Consider the following 23,347-nt stretch of genomic DNA (forward strand, 5'->3'; position numbering starts at 1 on the left):
AAATATAGATTAAATGCTTACTTGTTCAGTTATTAATGTCGCTTAGATTTCTCAAAGGTTGCGCTGAGAAACGCTTTGTTTTGAAAGCCAAACTCATTTCCTGTGTCACTGTAACGCCGCCATCTTAACTCGGCCTTTGTGAAACTGACATGTGGGCGGGGCTTATGATACCCCGCAGAGGACTGACAGCTCTTCTGACCAATCACGGGCCGCAACGAGAGTCCTGAAACATTCCACCTCAAATAATGAACCGGTCATTTATTATTGATGAGCGCTGCCGGAGAGGCTGAATTATTGATCAGGAGGTCAGCAGTAACCACTGCTGCCATTTCTACAAAAGCAGACACCGACTTTATGATTCTCACTGTGAGAAATATCACTGCAGGAAAAATCAATACCAAAAGAACACTGGCAAGAGCTGAATATAAATCTCAGCCCGTGGAATGATAAAATCCTTAGACCTAATTGCAGAAAAGTTCATTTGGTGAGCTTGACAGATACTTCTTTCTTCCTCTGAAACAGCATTTAAATATGATATATAAAGCCAATTATTATTCAATATATAAAACTTTGTGTAGAATGTCTATTATATAGTAACTCACTTAATGATTTTTAAGTACTTTTACTTTTTTAATTCCTTAATGGGAGAACATGAGAGGAGGAACTGGTTTAACAAAACAGACAAGTTGTACTTACAAATATCAGTCATTTTTTAAATGTTCACTTTGATTATTAAAAAAAATATATATAAAATATATAATTTTAAAAATACAAGCATATTTATATTTTAGATGCATTAAAAAGATGGTAAAGTCATGAGCAAATTGAACATCTTTTAGTTGCATTTTTCAGCAGCGGTCTGCAGGCGGCGCTGCGGTAGTTGTAGGTGGTAGGTTACCATAGCGCCGGAAAGTTGTACCTCTCTTCCTGGTCAGAACAGAGGTATAACACGGAAAAGAACTATTGCTTTTTGCTTTTTTCTAATGAAAAAAAGCAATAATTAAGGTATATCTATTCAAAATAAATGGTTAAAGAAATCCATCAACGCGTTTTGAATTCATGGCGTACTTTTTGGGGAGTCCCCAACTCTTTAGATAATCTTATGAACTTTGGGAGTTTGATCTTGTATTTCACTTTATTTAAGGATTTCTCAGTCTTTGCTATTCATATTCAGTTCATTCCTTAAATTCAAGGAATGAACTGTAGTTCATTTAAACCAAATAATCTAGTATTTGTTTTGTACTTTTATTCTGCTCTGAGTTGCAGTCATGTCTGTGATCCCAGATCCAAAGCTTCCCTCGGTGTCTTGGCTGCTTCCCATCTGCTTGTTAACAAAATAAATAAATAAATAAATAAATGCAGAAGTGGAGTTTACTCATGATTCTGTGTGATGCTGTACTAGCACTGTAAAAAAAACTATCACTCTATACAAATGTATGAGAATATATTACTTCTTAACTGTTGAAACAATTAATACTCTGAAGAAACACTTTACATATTTATTAAGTATGACTTCTAGTAAATTTTAATAAATAGCCAATGATCTATTCTGGTTAGAGTGCAATGATAACATTATGTTATGCAGTTGATTGCCCTCCTTACCAGAAGGTGGCGCTTTAACTTTTTCTTCACTCGTGCAAATCTCTTTCCTGCGCATGAGTTCTTTTTTCCGGCCAGAACAGTTTAACTTTATGTAGTTAGCTGTACTGTTGGTATATTCTTTTTGTTTATTTGATTTATTCAGACGGATTAAGGATAATTGTAATTAAGTCAGGTTAGTCAGAGTGGAGTGAGCGGAAATACAAATCTGTGGGGGAACGAAAAGCTACAGAACACCGGCTCAGGTTTGCTCCTGCTCCTTTGGTTTGTTACATGTGACATTCAGCAGCTGCCACTTATGTTTCTGATTAAATTGTCCCAGGTGGTACAATACGTATATTTAACAGTTCTTAATAATGCCGATTCTAACCGTGTTTGGAACAAATGTGTGATTAATTCTACCTTAAAATCCCATAGAAAGGCTGAAGCTAACGTTTTACTAGAGAAGCAGCACCTGAATCTGTCTGCGTGAACTTTGACACACGAACCCGTCGACTTTTAACTAAATTAATATTTAACTGACGGTCTTTCTTTGGCTCTATTTCTAAATCTAAAACAGAATAGAGAAATGTAAACCATTCTACAGATTTTTCAGTTGCTCTCTTTTGGGATTCCTAAAATACACCCAAACTGGACAGATCGAATCTGGACAGAATTATTTAATGGTAGCTTGTAGAAAACGCAGTTTGTGATTTATTAAACTTCTATTTCATTTATTAAAACTTAACAGGAGCCATTTTAAGACACAAGAGTGCATTTTAAACACTTAAGAAGTGTCCAAAAATCCCCAAATTGTTGTCTCCAAACTTTTTTCTACAAAGCTTAAAATCATAAGGCTGAAAGAGCTTTAGGGTCACCAATCCGTTACTTCTGTTTTTAAATCTTAAACTTATTGTTCATTTTTATCTGCTCAGTAATAACTTACAGATTTAATTGGAATATGAAAAAAAAAATGGTAAAATGATCTGTAAATCTTTGTAGATTCAAAATAAAATAGTATTATTTCACAATTGCGCTATTACAAAACAGGCATAGAAGAATGCAATGTGTAACCCTTGTTCGTATGTTTGACTCGGTATTCACCACTGGTTCCTTTTGTTACAGTCTGGTGCTCACACTTTTTGTTCCCGGTTATCTAGTTTTTCCTGTTGTGTAAGTTTATTTTTCATTTCTTCCATTTAACCTTCATTTAGCATCAAACTCGCTGCCTCCTTGAGTCTGCATTTGATCCACATTATCAGTATCATGACAAGTTTCCTTTGTTAAAACTCAGATTTACCTTCAACCCAACAGAATAGAACATAGTATATGTGATCAATATCAATAAATAAAACATCTGATCGACTATTCAATACAAAGAGTATTCACTGAAAAATAAAAAACGACAATGTAGAGTGAAAACTGGATAAAACAGGAAAGGTCACATCACCAGTTTGGCTGTATTTCAGATGCTTAAAACAAAAGACTAATCAATAATTATTGATATCAACTGACATGAAACGCTTATGTCGTGATAAGTTTTTCAGAAATATCGTCCAGCCCCAACTCGGCTCATGTTTTTTTCAAAGCATGAAGGTTATAAATGTTTTGGGAAACATGTCTTACCTAATTTATTATGAATGTTCCTCTCTGGCCTAATCCGTTTTATATTCATAAAACTTTCTCTTAACTCAGAATAATCCAGGTTTTAAAGCAGTAGCAGCATCAGTTGCTACTCAGTGTGTAAGTGTTGGATAAGCTCAGTCAGCTCCTGAGCTTCTGTTTACAGGCTATGGGAATTCATTTTTCCCACTGGTTTCCAGTTCATAATCTTCCAGAAATGTTAGGACAGTGGTATCCAAACTTTTTACACTGGGGGCCAAAACTGGCAAATTTAAACTAATGGTGGTTCAGTAGTTTACATTATATTAAAGAAACAAAAATTGTTTATTGTGATTCTTTTTATTGCTATTTTTGTTGTTGTACCTGATCAACAATAAACTAAATTTGTATGAAATCTGTTAAAGATTCAAAACACAAAAAACAGGGGCCAATCTTTGGACACCCCTGTGTTAGGGTTAGATGTTGGGCTGTAATCTGTTATCTCTCTTGACTGTTTGTAAAACGTTAAGCGACTGTCAGATTGCTCTCAATTTGTGAAACCAAACACAAAGCAAACATTATTCCCTTCTTTTCTTTGGCAGATGAGAGCGTTGTCTCTGCGTTCTGAACGTCATGCTTCCCCGGGCGGGTAAAGAGTTTCTGGTCCGGATTCGGTTCTCCTGGAGGCCTCTGTTCCAGGGCCGGTACCTGCTGCTCACCAACACGCTGAGCGGAGGGCTCATGCTGTCGCTGGGAGACATCCTGCAGCAGACTCGGGAAAACCGCAGGGAGCCGGGTCGAGTCCGGGACTGGGGGAGGACAGGTGAGGGTCGGGCAGAAGGACTGCATGCAGCACCGCTATAAAATACCTAAAATAATCTCTAATCTAAGCCATGGCAGTGTTAAGATTATCTTTGACTCATTTATATAGTTTTTAAATTGAAATCTGTTTTGGTTTGTCCACTGTAAGTAAACTGTTGCCAACATTAAGCTTCCTAGCTAATGTTTAAAATTTCTACTAAATTGTTGTGAGAGTGGACTCAGTTCAATTGGGATCTAAAATTTTTTACATTTGTTACATTTTCAGCTGGTTCAAATTCTGTAAGGTTCTCCAATTAAGCACCTTTTGCTATCCAGTCATTAATTGTTTAATTGAAAAAAATAGTCAACATGTTTTGATGTTAAGTGAAACAAAACTGACTTATTTAAGTATTTATTTAACTGCAGGTGCATCCTTCGCTACAAATGACCAAGCTTATGCTAAAGGGATGCTGTGTTATTTTATGTTAGGCAATAAAATGTTTGTTTTCTTATTTATAAAAAAATATTTACTTGTAGTTTTTACATATTTTCAATATTGTACAAAATAAGCTTAAGTGGTTAAATTATAATTTTGCATAACGTGCCATTTTTTCCCAAAATAATTTATTACTAAAACGATCTCTAGCTGCAGCCCCACTAAGTAGTAAAAATAAATCAGATTTTTCAACATTTGAGCTAGAGATCAAGAGAAAACTTAACTGTCTGGTTGATTATTTGGTACTTCTCTACTTTTCTCCACTTCTCAGGACCCAACATTTAGATTTTCATGACCCAAAGTGGGGTTCTGATCCACACTTTGAGAACCATAGATGTATTCAGAGCTACACACAAAGAGCTCTGGTAAAATATTACAACTTTAAAGTTGCCCAGATTAAAAAAAAACCAAACAAGAAAATTCAAGTTCTCAACCTCTCAAATTCAAGTTCTCAACCACTAGATGTCACTATTTTCTCCACATTTCTGCTTTAAAGAAGGTTATTCAATAATCCTGCTCCTGATAACAAAACAAAAAAGATTACAGAAGCTGTTTCAGACCATTAGTGCTCATGTTCATAATAAGAGTGAAATCCTTTAATATTTTCATAACGTCAGAGCTGAAATGCTGCACGCAATTAAAAATAATCCTCCTTTTTTGCACATAGTTTAGCTCAAATGTAAGAGAATAAACTGTCATGTGTTTAAACCTGTTCAGTGACTCATAGCGGTTCTTTTGCTCGTGTTTTCCATCACTTTATCCCCCTGAAGGCAGAATGTTTGTGGTTGGTTGCTCCATGGGCCCAGTGTTGCACTACTGGTACATCTGGCTGGACAGAGTTTATGTGGGCAAAGCAATGAAGACGCTGAGCAAGAAGGTTCTGGTGGACCAGCTGATCGCCTCCCCGACGCTGGGAATGTGGTATTTCATAGGTAGGACTAGGAGGGGTGTTTACTGGCAGTGAGCGGGATGTTTTCTCCACCCGCTGTGCATACACACGCCCACACACACACACACACACACAAATTCCTTAAGACTAGATCGGGTGTGAGCACAGAAACGTTTTCATAATGACGCATGCTTCTAAGAAATCCTGCTCTGAGTTGTATGTAAAGTTGTGGGTGAGATGAGTTAAATGGAGTTCAAAGGACATTTGTGATAAATCGTTTTACTGACGTTTTCATTTGTGTTTATTAAAGTTCATTGCTCGTGTTTTGGACCTTATCTGATGCCGACTTTAATGACCATTGTGCCTGACGCATGTCTGGTTTTGCACAGGTATGGATCTGCTGCAGGGACGCTCTTTATTGGACGGATGGGCGGAGTTTAGAGAAAAATTCTGGGAGTTTTACAAGGCAAGTTCACCTGGAAATGTCTCAGTCAGGGTCAGCAACCTTTTCCATTCAAAGAGTCACTTTTAACCCCTCTGCTACAAAATAAAACTCACAGAGAGAAACGGAGAGTAAAATGTTTTATCATGAAGGCTAACATATAAAGCAAAAATGTGTTTCTTTTTTCAGATTTAAGAACAAAATGAATCCTCTAATACAAATGAAAAGTAGAATATTAGCCTTTTCTATTAAAATGGAAATGCAGAACTCTAAGTAGCATAAAGCTTTTAAATGTCTGCTGCAGGGTTATAATAGTTTTAGGGTTTTTGTTTTAGTTTGTCTTTACTTTGTTGTGACTTTTTGTTTGTCTAATTCAGTTAGTTTTAGTTAGTGTGTGCTAGTTTTTGCTGCTTAAAAATTGTTTAGTTTTAGTTTAATTTTTATTGGTTATAGTAGTTTTAGTTTTTTATGCTTTGATTGGGTAATGACTACTAAACAGAGTATTGAGTAAAAATGTTTGATAATTTTTTTTTTTTTATAAAAATGTTATAAAAAAGCATTTTTTTAAAATGTTTTTTGATAACATTTTCAAAAAATGGATTCAATTACTGTTGGAACAACCAACTGTTTCTAGTGTTTTATCCCAACTTTTATTGTCGCCATTTTGCGAACCAGTGCAAACGGCGACAGCACAAGAGTGTGGAGGGACGTAATTTGACGACAACTGATGTAAATGGCTTGTGTGGGTGGCAAAAATAAACAACAAAAGTCAGTTCAAATGGCTAATAAATAGATTCATAAACACAAAAACAAAGGATTTTATTTTTATAATTTCAGTTTTATAAACACACAATACTGTTCCATTTAGTTATACTTTTTCACCTTCATCACTTTTATTTATTTCAGTTAACAAAACTGAGAAAACCGTTTTTTTTGGCTTTAGTTAACTATAATAACCTTTGTCTGTTGTAGATATTTTATGCAAGTTTTGTGTAAGAACCGATATAAAAACCTCTAAAACAGTCATGTCTTCTTGCATCCATAATCAGAAACATTTCCCTTTTGGTTTTGTGAGAGCCATAGTGGCCGAGATCACAGAGCAGAGATTACTTACACGTCACAAACTTTTGACTATTCACAGAAGTTCACTCTGTGAATTTTATGTTGTATAAAATATATAAAAATTTTTTCTCTTTGCTCTTGATCAGGAGAACATAAGTTTAAAAAATAGGAATGATGGGAAATGTAGTTTTTCTCCCTTTTTGCATTATCTAATAATGTTTACAGCTAATTTCTCCTCTATATCTGATAAAAAACAAAATAAATTTCTCAGTTATGTTAAGTCACTTTCAGCTAATAGTTTCTCATCACATCCTGAATGTTTTGGAGTCCAAAGCCGAATAAATAAATAAATGCAGACATATGAAGCAACATTCTGGAAATCTGCAGCTGGTAAACAACAACGTTTCCTCTAGTCGTAATTCAGAAGAAGCAGGAGTAGTTTTCCACGCTGGAAACGAGCTTCAGAAAGGAAATAATACTAATCAACGGTGGTCGACCTCTGGTTGACCTCTCTCTCTGGAACAACTTTAAGGTTCCCCTGAGGATCGCCATGGCAACTCATCATATCTGGGAAATCTTTGCTAAGTCACATAATTGATGTCAGGACAACAAAACTGCATTTATCTGTGGAGTGTTATCAGTTTGATCTTCGCAGATCGTTTGCCAACGATCATCTGCTTTGACACAGTAAAAAAAATAAAATGTGGATTTCGAAGACCTTGGAAAAGTATTCACACCCTCCTGAACTTTCTCACATTTCGTCACCTTGTTCAACATATTTTATTGGGATTGTATGTGTTAGACGCAGAATAATACACATTTTGGAAGTGGATGCATAATTTCCTTTTTTTTTTTTAAATCTGAAAAGTGTGGTGTGTGTTTATTTTTAGCCCCCTTCATTCTGATACAAAATCCAGTGCAACATGCTACAAAGAAGAACCAATAAGTTGTTCTGGTTAAATGACTTCAAAATGCCCTAATCATGGAGCCAGAGCAAAAAATCTAACTGTTGAAGTTAAACCATATTATTCAAGTGTTAGGAGAGTCTAGTCCAAGTCTGGAACTAAATCTGACGAAGAGTTGCAGCTGTAATTGGAGCCAAAGATGTTTCTGCAAAATGTTGATTCAGGGCAGCTAAAAGCAGATATCTGTCACTCTTAAAATACTTTTTAAGAAGTAAAACGTTGACCACCTTTATAGTAATGGTCTGGTCTAAAACATTATGTACGTTAAAAGTTGTGGTTGTAATCAATAAAATGTAATAATTTGGGGTTAAATATGTAGCTCCATCTCCTCGGAGCAAAAGAAAATGGAAGTGGAAACCTTGTTAATGTAAAAATGTTCCAGTTATTGAACACGCTGACATTTTAATTCCCAGTTTTTCATGTTTGTCTCTGCAGCCGCTGTCCCTCTATAATGACTGCAGCAGTCCTCGCCTTTTAAAAACAAAACTCAGCATCTAATTACTCTGTTGATAATGTGGAACTTATATTAATATCGTTTTAAAAAGTTTACGCAAAACTACAAAAATTCTTAAAAGAGTCTAATATTTAGCATAAAACTACCTGGTTATTGTCATGGTTGTAAGCATTTTTCTGAATTGCAGTTTGGGTTTATGTAAAGACGTCCTGGTTGTTCATCTACAAACAGATGAACAAACAACCAGAGCTGCATTGTTTTTATTGTGCCTTGCTTTTCCCCTCCTTTTGTCTCGTTAACGGTGTTTGCTCTGCTAATCTGTTGGTTTTGTTCTCTGCTTTTTTCCGGCAGATGGACTGGTGTGTTTGGCCCGCTGCGCAGATGATCAACTTTTACTTTCTGTCACCCAAGTTTCGTGTCGTGTACATTAATTTTGTCACGTTAGGATGGGACACCTACCTCTCATATCTTAAACACAGAGTGAGTTATTCTTTTGTTATTAATTTTTTTTAGTTTAAAATTTTCCTGAAATCTTTTCTTCTTCAGATTAAGATATTATTTTAATTCAAAAATGCCTTCTTGATCCCAAAGGGAAATTAAATTAGTTTATAAAAATCTTTTAAAATTATTTCAATTAATAGTTCTTGGATGTTCGAGAGTCTTTCAGCATTTCTTTTTTAAATTATTGTATGTATGTAACCTTTATTTATTCAGTTATGTCTCGCTGAGTTTAAACATCTCTTTTTCAGGAGAGCTCTGGCCAAAACTGACAGCAAAACACAAACAATTATAAACCGAAACTATAGATATTAAAAAAAATTGAAAAGCATTTATGAAAACATCTATATAAAAAAAATTTAAAGCAGAATTAAGCAAGAATTAGGGCTGGGCAATAAATTAATATCAATATATGTTGCGATAGGCACATGAATATCAATAAATAACTCTCTTATCCAGAACCGCAAAGCATTCTGGGAGATGTAAGCAGAAGAAAAACTAACTGCCACCCTCTTTGGTTACCTAGCAACAGTCTGTGGAGTACCTTTTAGTTGCCTAGCAACGACTTGTTGAGTAACTTGCTTAGCAGCAGTTTTAGGTTTCAACAATTTGGTTGTATTTCAGATATTTAAAAATCAAAAATCAATAATTTTTCATATCTGCTGATATGAAATGCTTATATTGTGATATAGCCATAGTAATCAGCCCTGACATGAATAAAGAAAAAACTTTTACTACATAAATATCTTGTTCTGATTAACTGGTTTGTGTCCTTTTTTATTTTTAACCAGCAGCGATTGTTTATGTAAGACAAACATAACATGTAAAATCAGAACATTAATGCAAAAATACAATGCTGAGAGCTTTATTATAGGTTAATGCAGAAAAATTATTTAATTTCCATTGAATTGTAAAATGAAATGAATTATCTCCTTTGCTAACAACCCTGGTAAAAAAATAAATATAAAGATGAGTTTTATACAAAATAGTCAACTATAACACATAAAAAATAAAGATTCCATTAAAGCCCATCAACTTAATGAACAGAATTTGGATTCAGTGTTGAATATCTTCAGATAATTATTCCAAACACTGCTGAATACTTTAGATAATTATTAGAGTAAAAAATAGCTGGTTATTAATGTCTGTTTGCCCATCAGGCAGCTTGAAAACAGAAATAGAGAAGTACTGTAGCTTTCCTGACGCAATAATTCAGTATTTTCTGTCTACGCTGTTCACTCACTCACTTTTATTTATTCATTTTTTAAAGTTTGTTGCTTTTTGTGTTGTTGGCAGGATAAGAGCCAGCAGGACGACCTGACATCTGACAGCAGCTCTGTGGATTCACAGCAGGAAGATCGGACATCTTCTAAACCTCTGGAGGAAAAAGCTTAGAGTTCTTCATCATCTGTGACGTTAATTAAATGCAAGAGAACATTTTAATTATACTTTCAGACCGTCGCTCCTCCTCTTGAAGAACACTATAAGAAGGCATTTATCTATAAGGAGCTGCATATTTGTAATTTTTCTTCCTGTTTTGTGTGTGTGTGTGTGAAAGAGGTGAATCCCGTAGGAGCATTCAGGGACGACAGCAGCTTCACTGCCCTCACCGCTGATATTCCTGTTTCCAGACGTTGTGATTGTTGAGGCGTTTTGTCTCGACTAAAGCTATAAGCTGACGCGGTACCTCTCTTTTTCTATGTTGTTAAAAATGTTTCCGTATAAGATTCCAAACTGTTTTTAACCCAACTCCACCATGAGAACCGTTGCCTTAACATGCAGTCCAGTTCTCAACATTATTGTGCCAAATAATCTGTTTATCCTTTATGATTCCTGCTGAATGATGCTTGAGATGAAGATGATTATAGTTAAATCCAATATTACACAGAACTGTAGACTGTAAATATAAACTTGAATCCTGTTGAACTGAATATTTATCACGTATATTTTCAGTTTGATGTGTGAAACAAAATGTTTCCACCAATTAATTTATCAATTAGGTTTTTTGGGTGAATTTTATCAATTAAATATTTGTAGTTTTTCTTATTTGTATGATTGCGCTCTACTAAATGATGTAGATAATTGGTTAAAAACAGAAGTCTGTAAAGAAATTATAGATTATTTTTTTCTAATTTTTAATTTTCGTTGATATGTTTTGTCTTGAAATTGAATGATAATCTGTGTTGTATGAACATGGAGAAAATATTTATTACATGACATTAAAGCGAATTAAACATGAATAATTAAAAACTTTATTCCCTAAATTTATTTTGTTTCTAACCAATATGTTTTGCTCTTAGTGGTATGTTTATATGACTGGAGTATCTGAACTTGAAAGTATAAATTTATAATCTAATTCTTGAGTTTGAAAAGTCAAACAATTTTGATTTTTAAATTCAGAAACTTTCCAAAACGCATAAATTGGACTCAGAAATGTTCACGTTTTCTCTAGAAAATATCTGAAATGAATCTCAAAATATGAATTTTTCTAGCAACTGTTTGACTTTTCAAACTTGGAAATAAAAAAACATTAAGAAAATTTCTGAGATGAACCTTAAAATTTTTGAATTTGTTGTCAGAAATTTACTCTTCATTTTTTTATATCTACAATGGTAGAAATTTCCCCCTCTTTCTACAATGACCCTAACACTTCATACAGCTGAGTTAAAAATAAAAAAGATAAATACATTTTATTTATTTGTTTATTATCAACTAACCGGTTCCCAAACTAAAACTGCTGCAGTGTAAGAAATAAACATCAGCAGATCAGGAAATTAACAGGTGATGTGTGATTAGGACAGAAACGAACAGAAATCAACGCTGGAAGTAAAACCTGAAACAAGGAAAGAGAAAGAAAGTGGGAAAAACAACAACAACGTCAAAAAAATCCCTTTAATCAGTGGAAAGCTACTCAGGAGTGAGAAGCTGCCACCAGCAACGCAAACAAACTCCACTTTGTTCAAATATTTGACCGGCCCGCAGCATCTGATATGCGCCAGCTCACGTTCACAGCGCTCCTGTTGAGCACATCCTGCTGTCAAGGATGCGAGCCTTGCGGGTTTGTGTTTGAATGTCACTGATATGACGGAGCAGCAGACGCTTCCTCTCTCAACATGCCGGCAGCGATGCACCTCACTGTCCTGCTTTCCCTGCTCACAGCGACAGCCTGCCGCGGTGAGTAAACCTTTCTGTCTGCTAGATTCACAAGTTTAATGTGCTGAGAGCTGAGTTTTATTCTTATGTCCCTTTCAAGATGCAAATTTATGCAAACAGGAAGAGGGAAGTTTTGAAAGCTTACTCGAGGTGGTTGTGTGGTGCAGGGTGTTTCTCTGTTAACAGGAAGGTGCCATTTTCAGATATTTAACCAACATTTATCAAAGTTTACCCATTTTAAACTGTAAGTGATAGATCAGATTTATATTTATAGTGTGTGAACAAAAGTAAAGATGTGGTTGGCGACAGTCATATTTGGTTAATGCTGTCTGTAATGTAGAGCCTGCTGTTTCTCAATAAGACACAACTCGGTAAATGAAGTTACTATAGAAGCCACTGAATTGGAAAGTATGTCAGTCAATGAGGAAGACTTCTACCTCATGGATCTTTATATGGTTTACAAATATAACATATTTTTAAAAAATGTAGTACGAAATCTTTACCACTTGTTGACATTTTGTGAAATTTGCATTTTCATCAAAAACAGTCAAAGCAGCCAATCCAGAATCAATGATCATCAATCATTTTCCTTATTGCGGATTGGCTGAGCAAAGATTAGATTTCATAATTTTCTGACACGCTGAATTTTGGGTTTCCATGACCTGGAAGCCACAATAATTGAAATTACAAGATAAAAAGGGACTTGAAATATTTTTGCTCTGTCAAATGAATCTATGTAACATCACTTTTACTTTCTGAAATGAGTGACTTTTACTTTATTAAGGTATTTAAATGTTTTCAACTTGTCTGTTCATCAAATAAGTCGACACAGAAACTGGTCTGAAGTTTTAGAACATGTGTCAAACTCGAGGCCCGGGGGCCAAATTCGGCCCATCATAGCTTTTTACGTGGCCCTTTATTCTCCAGAGAATCTTCAAGAAAACAGTTTTGTGCTTAAATACTATTTTATCAATCAAATTAAAGCCATTTTTATCTGTATGCAGTCAAATTGCATGAGTGTGAAAAGATGTTCAATATTATTTCATTTTAAAAGAAGTTTTTTCAAATGCAGATGGTTATTTATTAATATTTTAACAGTTTGTTATTGGATCTTATCAATATATCCCTCCACAACAGGCTCTTTGACGACATTCATGATCTTGATTTGGCATAAAATAAGACTGAGTTTGCCTGTTTTATTACATCTGTTACTGATTTTATCAAAGCGAGTTTGTTTAGAGCAAGTTGAGAGGCAAATTAATTTAGCTAGCCAAAAAGCATAGGATGTTCACTTTAAAAATACAGGAGGGGCATACACCTTGACATTGGAAACAATCATCTTGCATAAACAAGGTAACAGCTTAGGCGCTCTGGATGAACCTGCAGTCATTTTAAAGTGAACAGGAAATATATTTTTTAATGATTGAAATGTCATTTATGCTCAACCTGATCAATAAGTACGTAATCACATTGTTTTCTTTTGCTTACCTTGTACAGGGAGCGCAGTTTCCTCTAATGTGACGGCTACGAGTGCTTCCCATGCAACCCAGAGCTTAGCAACGTCATCCGCAGTGAAAACATCAACCGTCACACCCCAGCTTCAAACGACGACACAGACGACTACCAGTCTTACTTCAACTTCACCACAGACTGCCACAGCAGAGAAGACCAGCCCGAGCAGCGCTCCCCTGAACACGACGACCAGCCAAACGTCCAATCAGACAGTCACTCAGAGCCAGACGACCAGCCAAACGTCCAATCAGACAGTCACTCAGAGCCAGACGGTCCCTGTAACGTCAGAGTCACTGAATGTCACAGCTGGTACATCGGGAAACAAAACCAGTTCAGGTCAGATTACTGTGTGGACTCAGATTTATTTTGAATTACAGTGTTTTTAAAGAGGAGATATTATACAAAATTTATGTTTTACGCATTTTTGTACTTACATTTGGGTTTCAACTGCTTCTAAAAACAGCCCAAGTGCTTTAAAAATAAACAAACACGCAGCCAGTTTTTAGAAATTAGTTAATGTTTTTTGGAGTCTTTAAAATGACCCGTTTCAAAAACTTCCTGAATGTAACATCACAAATTAACAGGCACTCCACCTCAACTAGCAACCCCAGTGAAGCCCAGCTCGTTACCTAGCAACCGAAGTGGAGTTCAGCATGTTTGGTCAGCTGGTTTTACTGCTGTATGCACTGTACAATGGTTGCTGGAAACAACAAGTGTTGTTGACTCACCTTTTAGAAACCACTTACTATATTCTTGTTGGTTGTGCAGGAGGCTCAACTTACGCTTTTCAAAGATGTATAATTGCGCATCTGTTTGCAGTCATTTTCACGTGCGAGTTTAAACGTTGAGTTGGGAGTCGTGGCCAGAAGCAGCATATTTGGATTTAAAGTGACAAAACGCCCTAAAACGACTCAATCTGGAAGGAGCTCAAATGGGTAGAACTGGCCAAATTAGAATCTTATTATCTAAGAATGATTTTGTGTAAAACAGGCAATGAACATGTTTTGTATAACCCACAAACTTATTCTAACTTGTTCAAGGAAGCATAATAGGTCACCTCTAAAATTAAATCAGCTATAAAATAGCTTTTAACCAAAGCAAATGGCATTGGAAACAGTACAGAAACCCAACAGGAAATGTTGCAATTACACAGCAACATAGATGTTGGTTTCCAACCAACTACAGAGTTTTGCAATCCACCCACAAAAGACATACAATAGATCTAAATGTCTTTACCTATTTGACCTCCAAAGCTACAAATAGATGAGCTGAAAGCAGCTGCAGAGCATAAAGCCACCAGATCTACTGCTAATATCCCAGAAACAAACACCTCAGGACATCCGGAGACCCTCTGTGTCCAAGCCATGACTGGTCAGAGAGTCAAGCATGTTCTACCAAATACTTCTGGAAGAAATGTCTTTAGCAAACAGTTACTGGGAAGTAGTTTCAAAAACTGGGATCAGGATCCCAAGAGCTCAAAAACCTTTGTGGGAAACTAAAACTGTTTATATAGCCCAACTGTAGCTGTAATTGAGTCAAGAGATATTGATGGTATACTAAAGTTATGATGACACAGATTCAGTAGTGGCAGCTTATTAAGGCAAAGACCAGAAGTGTTTTGGCATCCAATCCAACAGAAAAAAAATGATCGGATATGTAAGCTCAGTTAATTATTTCAAATTCATGGGGCGTGCTGTGGTGGTGCAGGGGTTTAGCACGCCCCATGTTTGAAGGCCTTGAGTCCTCAAACCGGACGTCGCGGGTTCGACTCCCGGTTCCGGCGACCTTTGCCGCATGTCTTCCCCCCTCTCCTCGCCCTCTTTTCTGTCTGCCTACTGTCGCAAAATATACGAGGTACTAGCGCCGCAAAAACTCTTTGGAGAAAAAATAAAAAATTATTATTCAATAAATATTTGTTTCTGACTGAGAAAGCCTAACAGCCATTAACTTGCAGCAAAGAGAATAGTTAATAGTGCAGCATTGTGTTCTTCTAAGGTATTTTTTGTTCTTCCCAGGCTGGAATAAAATGGGAGGTTTATTAAAAAAATATTAAAAATAACAAAGTTTCTTTGTAGTTCAGGGTGCATTGCTTTGTCCTCTTATTGCTTTCTCCTACGGCATCTATCACAATAACTTCCTCATGGCCAGTCATCCCATGTAGGGCATGACATTAGTAAGATATGCAAGTCTATGGCCATTCAGTGGCACATTTCATTTCTGAAGAGTTGGCAACACTATGCTGGGCAAAACAGAAATTTTTTTCCCCCATCTCCCTTTTCACCTAACTTATTGACATTTTTACTTAACCAGTGCAACTCGGTCTTTGGTACAAATTCTAAAATATTCAGGAACCTCAAATTTAAGTTTTGCACACTCTTAATAACCTATTAATTACAGTTTTTCTTTGTGCTATTGACCTCAGATCTTTCAGGGAACAAGGAAAATTACAACTTGGCGGAAAATCCTGGCCTGGTGGCCGTCATCTGCATCTTTACAATTGTCTTTGGCCTCCTGCTGGTGGTTGTGACGGTGAAATGTGTCAAATCTTCGAGATCCGACTTTGAGAGACTCGAAGACGTTCCCATGGTGAGCACAAAACTGTTTTGATTAAAGTTTTAAAATAGATTTTGACTTATGTTTTCCAATAAAGCCGAATATACAGCTTTGCACTTCAAAAACACAAACTCTTACCAAGTATTTTTGATCTAGAGTCTAGTGCAAATATCTCAGTACACATTAAATAAGACAAAACTAACTTATAAGTAACTTTTCTGCAAGATATAGAGCTTGTTTTAAGTTAATAATTCCATAATATTATTGAAAACGTACCAGGCCTAACATGGGAAACGTGTCTTCTTATAAGTACAATAACCTGCCAGTGGAAATAACACTTTCTAAACTAAATATTAAGTAGATATTTACTTAAAACAAGTTACTATATCATGCTGAACAGTTACTTGTCTTATTTCAAGTGTACTAAGATATTCTAAATAAAACTAGACATATTGTGATATAAGATTTTGTTTTTTTGCAGTGTTCACACGTGTGATTATACAAGCACGTAAAATTGGTTGCATTATACCACTTACACGTTTTTACAGTGTTCACACTGCAAAAACACAAAATCTTACCAAGTATGTTTGGTCTAGTTTCTAGTGCAAATTATTACACTTAACATAAAACAAAACTATCTTACTTTTCAGTGACATATAGAGGCTTGTTTTCAGTAAATAGTTATTTAATATTGATTAAAAATAACTACTTCCACTTGCAGATTATTTCAAAAGAAGATATTCTTTCCCATGATGTAAGTGTAAAAAATCTGTCTGTGGAAAAAATGCTTTTTTAAAATCATTATTCAAGAATGACTGACTTGAAATAATCTCCTATATCTTGCTGAAAAGTAACTTTTGTCTTATTTCAAGTGTATTAAGATATTTGCACTTGAAACCAAACAAAAATACTTGGTAAGATTTTGTGTTTTTGCAGTGTTAGCTAGTAATGGCCAAATTGTTAAAAGTAAAGACGACAAAACACTTGAGTTTTACAAAATTGACTGACAAGAGAGGAAAGAATAGTTTCTGATGTATCGTTTTTCACGTTTTTTGAAAGCATTTTAAACTTCAGCGGTCGTGTTTCTTTTTCTGTTTCTTCCCTGCAGCAGTGAGCTCACTGGTTTGCTACTCTTTCTTTCCGCAAACAGGAAGTCTAAGGGCAACTGTCTGCGTGTGTGAAAATATCTCAAAGGACATTAAATGTGGTGAACCTTTGATGACAGAGCTTTGTTCTTTTCAAAACAGAACTTATCAACCTCCCATCAGTTTGTCAGCAGGTATTTAGACTCTGTCAGCATCCTGGAGTCTTCACATATTATTTCAGATGCAGGATCAAGCAGGGGGTTTCTCTCTCCATGATGACGAAATTAGACTCATTACTTCAGCCCCAGTGAAATACCACTGCATGTCACAACCTAAAATAGTGGAGAATAATTACATTTATTCAATCAAGCTAAAATGGAAAATGTGTAGCGTTGGATTTCACCAGCTTGTGTTTTAAAGAGTCTGTTTTGTAAGTCTTTATTGTTCCATGTCTGTAGCTGCAGTAAAACCTTGTCAGGACGTTGAGCTGGACTAGAACAGAGTTCATTTTACAGGGAGAACAACACAAAATACATAACCAACTGTAGGGGCCACGGAAAAAGCTGATAATGCAAACTGTGCGTGGAAAGATTATTCCCTGAGTTACTAAATGACAACAACAGAAGGAGGAAAATGGACTAACATGTTAATACGTGTGATAAATGATGTCCTTTATAGCTGGGAAGTTTACATACACCAATGTTAATGCATGTTCATACTTGTAGATTAAAAATTATTTTTGTTTAACCAATAAATGAGGCAGAGCTCTTGAAAGAAAATAATGCAAATTCAATTAATTTAAATTCGTATATACTTTATTAATCTCAAAGGGAAATTAAATAAAAAGCATACTAGAAAAAAGACTATTTTTATTTATGTTTTATTACTAAATGTCATGCTGGAAATGATTTATACTCTTAAAAAAATCAGAGGAAGAAAGGAAGAGGAAAACCCCCACATTATCAATAAGTGATCGCTGTGGTAGATTAGCTACCGCTGCTATTAGCTAAGCTAACAGCGGTGATTGTTTAGCTAATTTAAACACCTGCTCTACTGATGATCTGTCAGAGCAAGTTAAAGGTGGATTGTTTGAACTTCTTTTGTTTTTTCTCCAGGGTAAAGTGAACGAAGCTTCTCCCTTCGCTCAGTACACAAAATGACAGAAGACTCTTCACTGGACAACAACTCAACAACAATTGTTTCTGGGCTGTAAAACAACACCAGTCAGAAGGGACTCTAAGTTAAAATATATAATTGTAAATTGCACTTTTGTCAATACTAATGAAATATTCGTAGATTAACTTTGACTTGGTTACTGCTGGTAATTCAATAGATTCAGACGAGGGACTCTTAATCAAATAACTCTTACCTCGCTCAGCTCTACATGTAGAATAATGTAATCTAAATGCACTAAAGCCTTTTGGGGAAAAAGATTTTATTATGGCCTCTCGTGGGTTTTTTTCTAGGATTTCCATTTATCTCCATCCTTCTTTGGCCATATCAACTCTGATCAGTTCCCCTGTGTCTGCTGAAGGCAAACATTCCCACATCATGATGCAGCCACCACCAAATCTTACTAATCATTTATTATCTATAATATTTACTAATTTGATTACTTCAGTAGTTCACAATGGATTTCTGCAGGTATTAGAGTAAAAGTGGCAGAATATAAATGTATGCCAGACTTTCCACACTTTACTTTGCAAGAATCTTTTTGTTTGTTTTTTTCCATTTCTACTTCTGCTTTGTGCTACTTTTTGTCCATCACATAAAATCCCAATAAAAACATTGAAGTTTGTGGTTATAATGTAGCAGAAAGGTAAATGTTCAAGAAATATAAATAATTTTGCAAGGTATTGTATAATACCTGTATAAATAGTGAATTCTGTAACGTGTCTTTTGAGAATTTAAAGGTAAAAATAGTGCTACTCCAGTTATCATGACTGAAAGAATAAAGATGTTTTCAGGTTTTCTGATTGGTACAAATCAAGGCCTGTTCTTCCAGGCAATAAAAAAAAATTAAATTATTAATCTATGGTACGATGCATGAGTGTTTTGGAAGTTAATATAATATATGCAATGAAAAGTATAGTTTATAGCTACTGCTCTTTCCAAATAACCAAGAATATTTAATAGAAAACTTGTAAAGGCTTTTTATTACCTCAAACTTCTGTCTTTATTTTACACCTCTAAATAAATCCCATTTAATGTCTGTTAACATTATTTTATTACTGGCATACTGTAGTATGTTGCTGCTCTAGTAATGACTTGATGTGAGTCAGGGGTTTTAATAAATTGCAGCTGTTAAATAAACGAATGATCCCTGCATCATCTTTGTGCATTTGAGGTTAGTAGGTATGTAAACATACCAGAAGAGCCACCTGACAGCAGCAGCCTTTTGTTTTACCCTGACAACCCCCACCCATGCGTTAACATATCAAGTTTCCCTGCATAGATAACTCTGCAACCAGAGATAAAGCTTGCTGACTGCAGGATTACCCAAGAAGGAAGAAAGTGAAGTTACTGGTAGCTGTGGTCACACTGGTTCAGCTTATAAGGCTGCAGCTTTGTTTGTCACTGAGAAGCTTGAAGACTAATCAACTGATTGTGTGGATATTGTGGGACCAGGACATCTAAAATACTTCATTTCAATTTTTACTTCATTTATTCAACAATAAATAGTTCATGTAACAAGTAAAACGAATCACGAATGAAAAAATATCTTCAGATCTGACTATAGAGCAGATAGTAGATTATTATAATGATTAAAGCACTTCTCTGTAACATAAAGGGAGAACATTTTTTTAAAATTTATTTTTATTTGAGACCAGCTCTGAGTAAAAGGTTTTTATTTATTACAGACAGTGCAGATTAATAATTTCTGTCAATATGCCAGCGATTAAACAGAAAGCTATTTTCAACTGCAGTCATCTACACAATTACAATACATTTAACAAAAATATTTTACAAAAGAGTGTTTTTTAAAAAAGAAGAAAAAAGTTGAGCGTTTAAGTGTCTATATGACTGTATTAAAAATCCCTTCATATGGGTTTTATGTAACATTAAGTATTAGTTTTATTTGACACAAACCATAATCATTAGAACAAAATAAACACTTAAAATATCCACACAGGCATGTTAAATACATTAGAATATTATTGAAAATTCTCTTTAGTGACTTTTATTCATACAGATTTATTACAAACAGGCAAATATTTAAGTATTTTCTTCTGTCAATTATGATTCTGCTTGCAGCTAATAAAAATGACATTTAGCATGACATCAGACAAGTAATCAAGTTTATTTGTTTAGCAGCATGAAAACATAAAAACCAAACATCATATAAACAACAGTTGTGAAAACCAAGAAACAGACATTACAATTTATGAAGTTTCATCGCTAAAATCATCAATGCACATCAAATATGTTGGTCAATATTTCATTTATTATGGTTCAAAAACAACTCTAAACTCTAAGGTAGTTTTAGTCTAGATTTAAATGCGTTTTGTAGAATTTTTCTCTACATAGAATGCTGCTTCTCCATGTTTGTTTCTGGAAATAAAACTAATATATAAATGCGGACGTAATGAAAAGCATGTTTAGGACTAGCATGAATGTATTTATTTTCAAAAGGTAAGTTTAATCTGACGAGTAAACGTGTCTCTACAGAGGAGCAAAGTAACAATGGACAGACAGAGATAGAGAGCCGCAGAGCAGACCTCGTGCTCGGCGTAGTAAAATTGTTTACGTGCCACAGCTTCTTGTCATGTGACCATACGGCCGACGTCACAGTGACGGCACCGGGCACACAGCCCGGGTGGCAAGTTGCAGAGTTTGAAGTCTAAAGTGACCAACTTTTAACTGCGGCAATAAAATGGGACGCGGCGATAAGTGCAGCAGTGTAACCTGACAGTCACCTTCAGAGCCACCAGCTCCTCCAGAGGGAGAAACTCCTCCGCCGCCGCGGTGAGTGAAAAACTGCTCGATGAAACTTTCCTCCGCTTTAAAAGCAGAGATGATGGGACGGAAGATGCGCTCATGTAGGAAGCTCCGCTTCTTCCCTGGCACCGTCTTGTTCAATGCAAATGTTTTAAAAAGTAAAACAAAAATACAGCTTCTTGTTCAGAGTTGCCAGGTTTCACGTATTGTAAGGTTGAAGTTATAATGGAGTTCGGTTGTTTCTATTCATCAGGAGGCGTCCATTTAAAGTTATTAAAGCAGCGGTTTACCTCAACACCATACCAACACTCACATAATATATAAATGTCTGGAAAAAACTAAGAGTCCACTGCACTGAACCCCATTGAAAACCTCCTGGTTATTCCACCAAATGTTGATTTCTGAACTCTTTCTGAGTTAAAACATTAATACTGTCGTTTCTAAATGAACACGAACTTGTTTTCTTTGCATTATTGGAGCTCTGAAGAACTGCATCTTTCTCATTATGTTGACCAATTATCATTTTCTGCAAATAAATACAAACTTTTTGCTTGGAATTTCATAGAATAAAAGAACAATGTTCATTTTGCTCAAACATATACCTGTAAAAAGTAAAATCAGAGACACTGGTCATTTTAAGTGGTCTCTTAGTTTTTTCCGGAGCTGTATGTGTGTGTATACAAGTGTGAATGACTGACTAACGGATGAATTGAATTAATTCACTTTGGTTTACTCATACTGGCTCTAATTCACAACAATGCCATATATATATGTTTTGTTATAAAATAAACAGATCTGCTTCCTGTGATCATTTCAGTTACATAGACAGATTTATTCAGATAAATTCACTCCAGTTTGATTATAATACAAAATAGTTCAATTAAGTGTGGGATTTTAACTAGTAATGTTAAAAAAAATGGATAAATTAAGTTTTTAAACATACAGTTGTCATAACCGAAATGATGAAAGAAAATAACTTTACATGTATTTTACATAGAATATTTAATATGTATGTAATCAGATTTATTAGCTATGCCGTGTTTTTGATTAAAGTACTAACTTTGTTGAAGAGGTTGTATTAAAAATTATGCATGTGGCGTTATATGATTATTATGTAATCTCTCACCTGGAGTAAGCATGTGGCGACTGTGGATAGTTCAGTCAATCAGCGTATTTACTTTGCAGGAACTCCTCATCATATTTATATTAATATCTCTCGTATTTAATGTCCTTTCAGATCCAGAAAGTATTTTTGAATTTGAACAGCAGGGTTTCCCCCAGTGTATTATAAGCCTGGCGGGCCACCAGGCTTTACTTGTGCCCCCACCAGTCTAAGCATTGCTTATTTACTTCAGTTTTTTAAATTGTTTGCATTTTTTCAGACTTTATAGTTGGTGCTCCAGTGTTAATCTTCCAATCTTTCAAGAATACGTTATTATCAAGTGATATTTTCAAATTTCCTGTCAACTTTAAATATTTTTTAACTCGAAATCACGACGGGCCGCTGGATGAATGACTGGCCTATCGCCTTAACCACGGGGCTTAGCAAGTTTTCCGGGGGAAACCTTGAACTGAATTTGAATCCCAAGCAGGCAATTCAGAATTTTATTTCCACATGGAAGTTTTAGAAGCTTTAAAAGGGAAACATTAAGAAAAAGGTCCTTAGATGTCAGAATTTAAAATTGAAATTTGTAGGTTCTTCGTTAATCTCAACCTCAAAACTCATAATGGCTGCCTTGTGTGTAAAAGATAGTATTTGCAGCAGTAAATATTTGATCTTAAAAACATAAACTCCCTTTTTCGTGAACACGAATAGTTTATGATTATACGAAACGCAAATAAATATGCTATTGTTATACTTTATCATTCCTAATAATGTCATTCCCAGAAATATGTAAATAGCAAACATCACAAGCGATTTTTGTTTAGTGGTCACTGTCATTCAATTCAGTTAGTTTTGGAAACTCCTATAAAACAAAATCCTCATCTGAAAGTTGAATGTTAGAAGAATTCATATTTTTCAGTATTGATTCAACATCGTAGTTTCTCAATACACATTTCTGTCTAATTTTTGACAAATAATCTTCCAAGATGTTCACAAAGAAGACTTTGCTACAGCCACAGTTGAATTGTTTCCGAGTTACTCACTGCAGTAATCCCTGTTGGACTCTTTGGGTTCTGAGTAAACCAACATGGAATGTGTTTCCCCAAAATATTTACCCATCCTCCTTTCCTCCCTTTATCTCCTTCCTTCCTCCATATCTGCTTCCTTCACTCCGTCTCCGTGACCCCCGGCAGAGACAAAGAACATCTTCTCC

At 35.3% G+C, this 23,347-nt stretch overlaps 3 protein-coding genes across 3 annotated transcripts in view; all 3 read left to right on the top strand.

The window, feature by feature from the left end:
• Nucleotides 1–1,628: 1,628 nt before the first annotated feature.
• Nucleotides 1,629–11,027, top strand: mpv17l2 (MPV17 mitochondrial inner membrane protein like 2). Its single transcript, XM_028028938.1, has 6 exons — nucleotides 1,629–1,844; nucleotides 3,783–4,003; nucleotides 5,248–5,409; nucleotides 5,756–5,832; nucleotides 8,641–8,769; nucleotides 10,084–11,027. Exons 2-6 carry the CDS (start codon nucleotides 3,814–3,816, stop codon nucleotides 10,180–10,182), a joined length of 657 nt encoding a protein of 218 aa, XP_027884739.1. The 5' UTR covers nucleotides 1,629–1,844; nucleotides 3,783–3,813; the 3' UTR covers nucleotides 10,183–11,027.
• A 780-nt stretch (nucleotides 11,028–11,807) lies between these two features.
• Nucleotides 11,808–19,403, top strand: cist1 (colon, intestine and stomach enriched 1). The gene is made up of 4 exons (XM_028028950.1): nucleotides 11,808–11,961; nucleotides 13,438–13,788; nucleotides 15,875–16,038; nucleotides 18,206–19,403. Exons 1-4 carry the CDS (start codon nucleotides 11,901–11,903, stop codon nucleotides 18,248–18,250), a joined length of 621 nt encoding a protein of 206 aa, XP_027884751.1. The 5' UTR covers nucleotides 11,808–11,900; the 3' UTR covers nucleotides 18,251–19,403.
• Nucleotides 19,404–20,875: 1,472 nt separating this feature from the next.
• LOC114150848 (cAMP-specific 3',5'-cyclic phosphodiesterase 4C) overlaps nucleotides 20,876–23,347 on the top strand; it is a 124,385-nt gene continuing 121,913 nt past the window's right edge. Inside the window, exon 1 of the mRNA XM_028027573.1 lies at nucleotides 20,876–21,056. The gene's annotated coding sequence lies outside the window, so the exon portion shown is untranslated. The remainder of the gene's footprint in view (nucleotides 21,057–23,347) is intronic.

The sequence above is a fragment of the Xiphophorus couchianus genome, chromosome 9 (assembly GCF_001444195.1).
Source record: "Xiphophorus couchianus chromosome 9, X_couchianus-1.0, whole genome shotgun sequence".
NCBI lineage: Eukaryota > Metazoa > Chordata > Actinopteri > Cyprinodontiformes > Poeciliidae > Xiphophorus > Xiphophorus couchianus.

Coding starts and splice junctions, on each gene's coding strand:
- mpv17l2 (XM_028028938.1), top strand. CDS start 3,814: ATGCTTCCCCGGGCGGGTAAAGAGTTTCTGGTCCGGATTCGGTTCTCC. Junction 4,004..5,247: donor CCGGGACTGGGGGAGGACAG/GTGAGGGTCGGG, acceptor ATCCCCCTGAAG/GCAGAATGTTTGTGGTTGGT. Junction 5,833..8,640: donor AATTCTGGGAGTTTTACAAG/GCAAGTTCACCT, acceptor TTTTTCCGGCAG/ATGGACTGGTGTGTTTGGCC.
- cist1 (XM_028028950.1), top strand. CDS start 11,901: ATGCCGGCAGCGATGCACCTCACTGTCCTGCTTTCCCTGCTCACAGCG. Junction 11,962..13,437: donor CACAGCGACAGCCTGCCGCG/GTGAGTAAACCT, acceptor TACCTTGTACAG/GGAGCGCAGTTTCCTCTAAT. Junction 16,039..18,205: donor GACTCGAAGACGTTCCCATG/GTGAGCACAAAA, acceptor TTTTTTCTCCAG/GGTAAAGTGAACGAAGCTTC.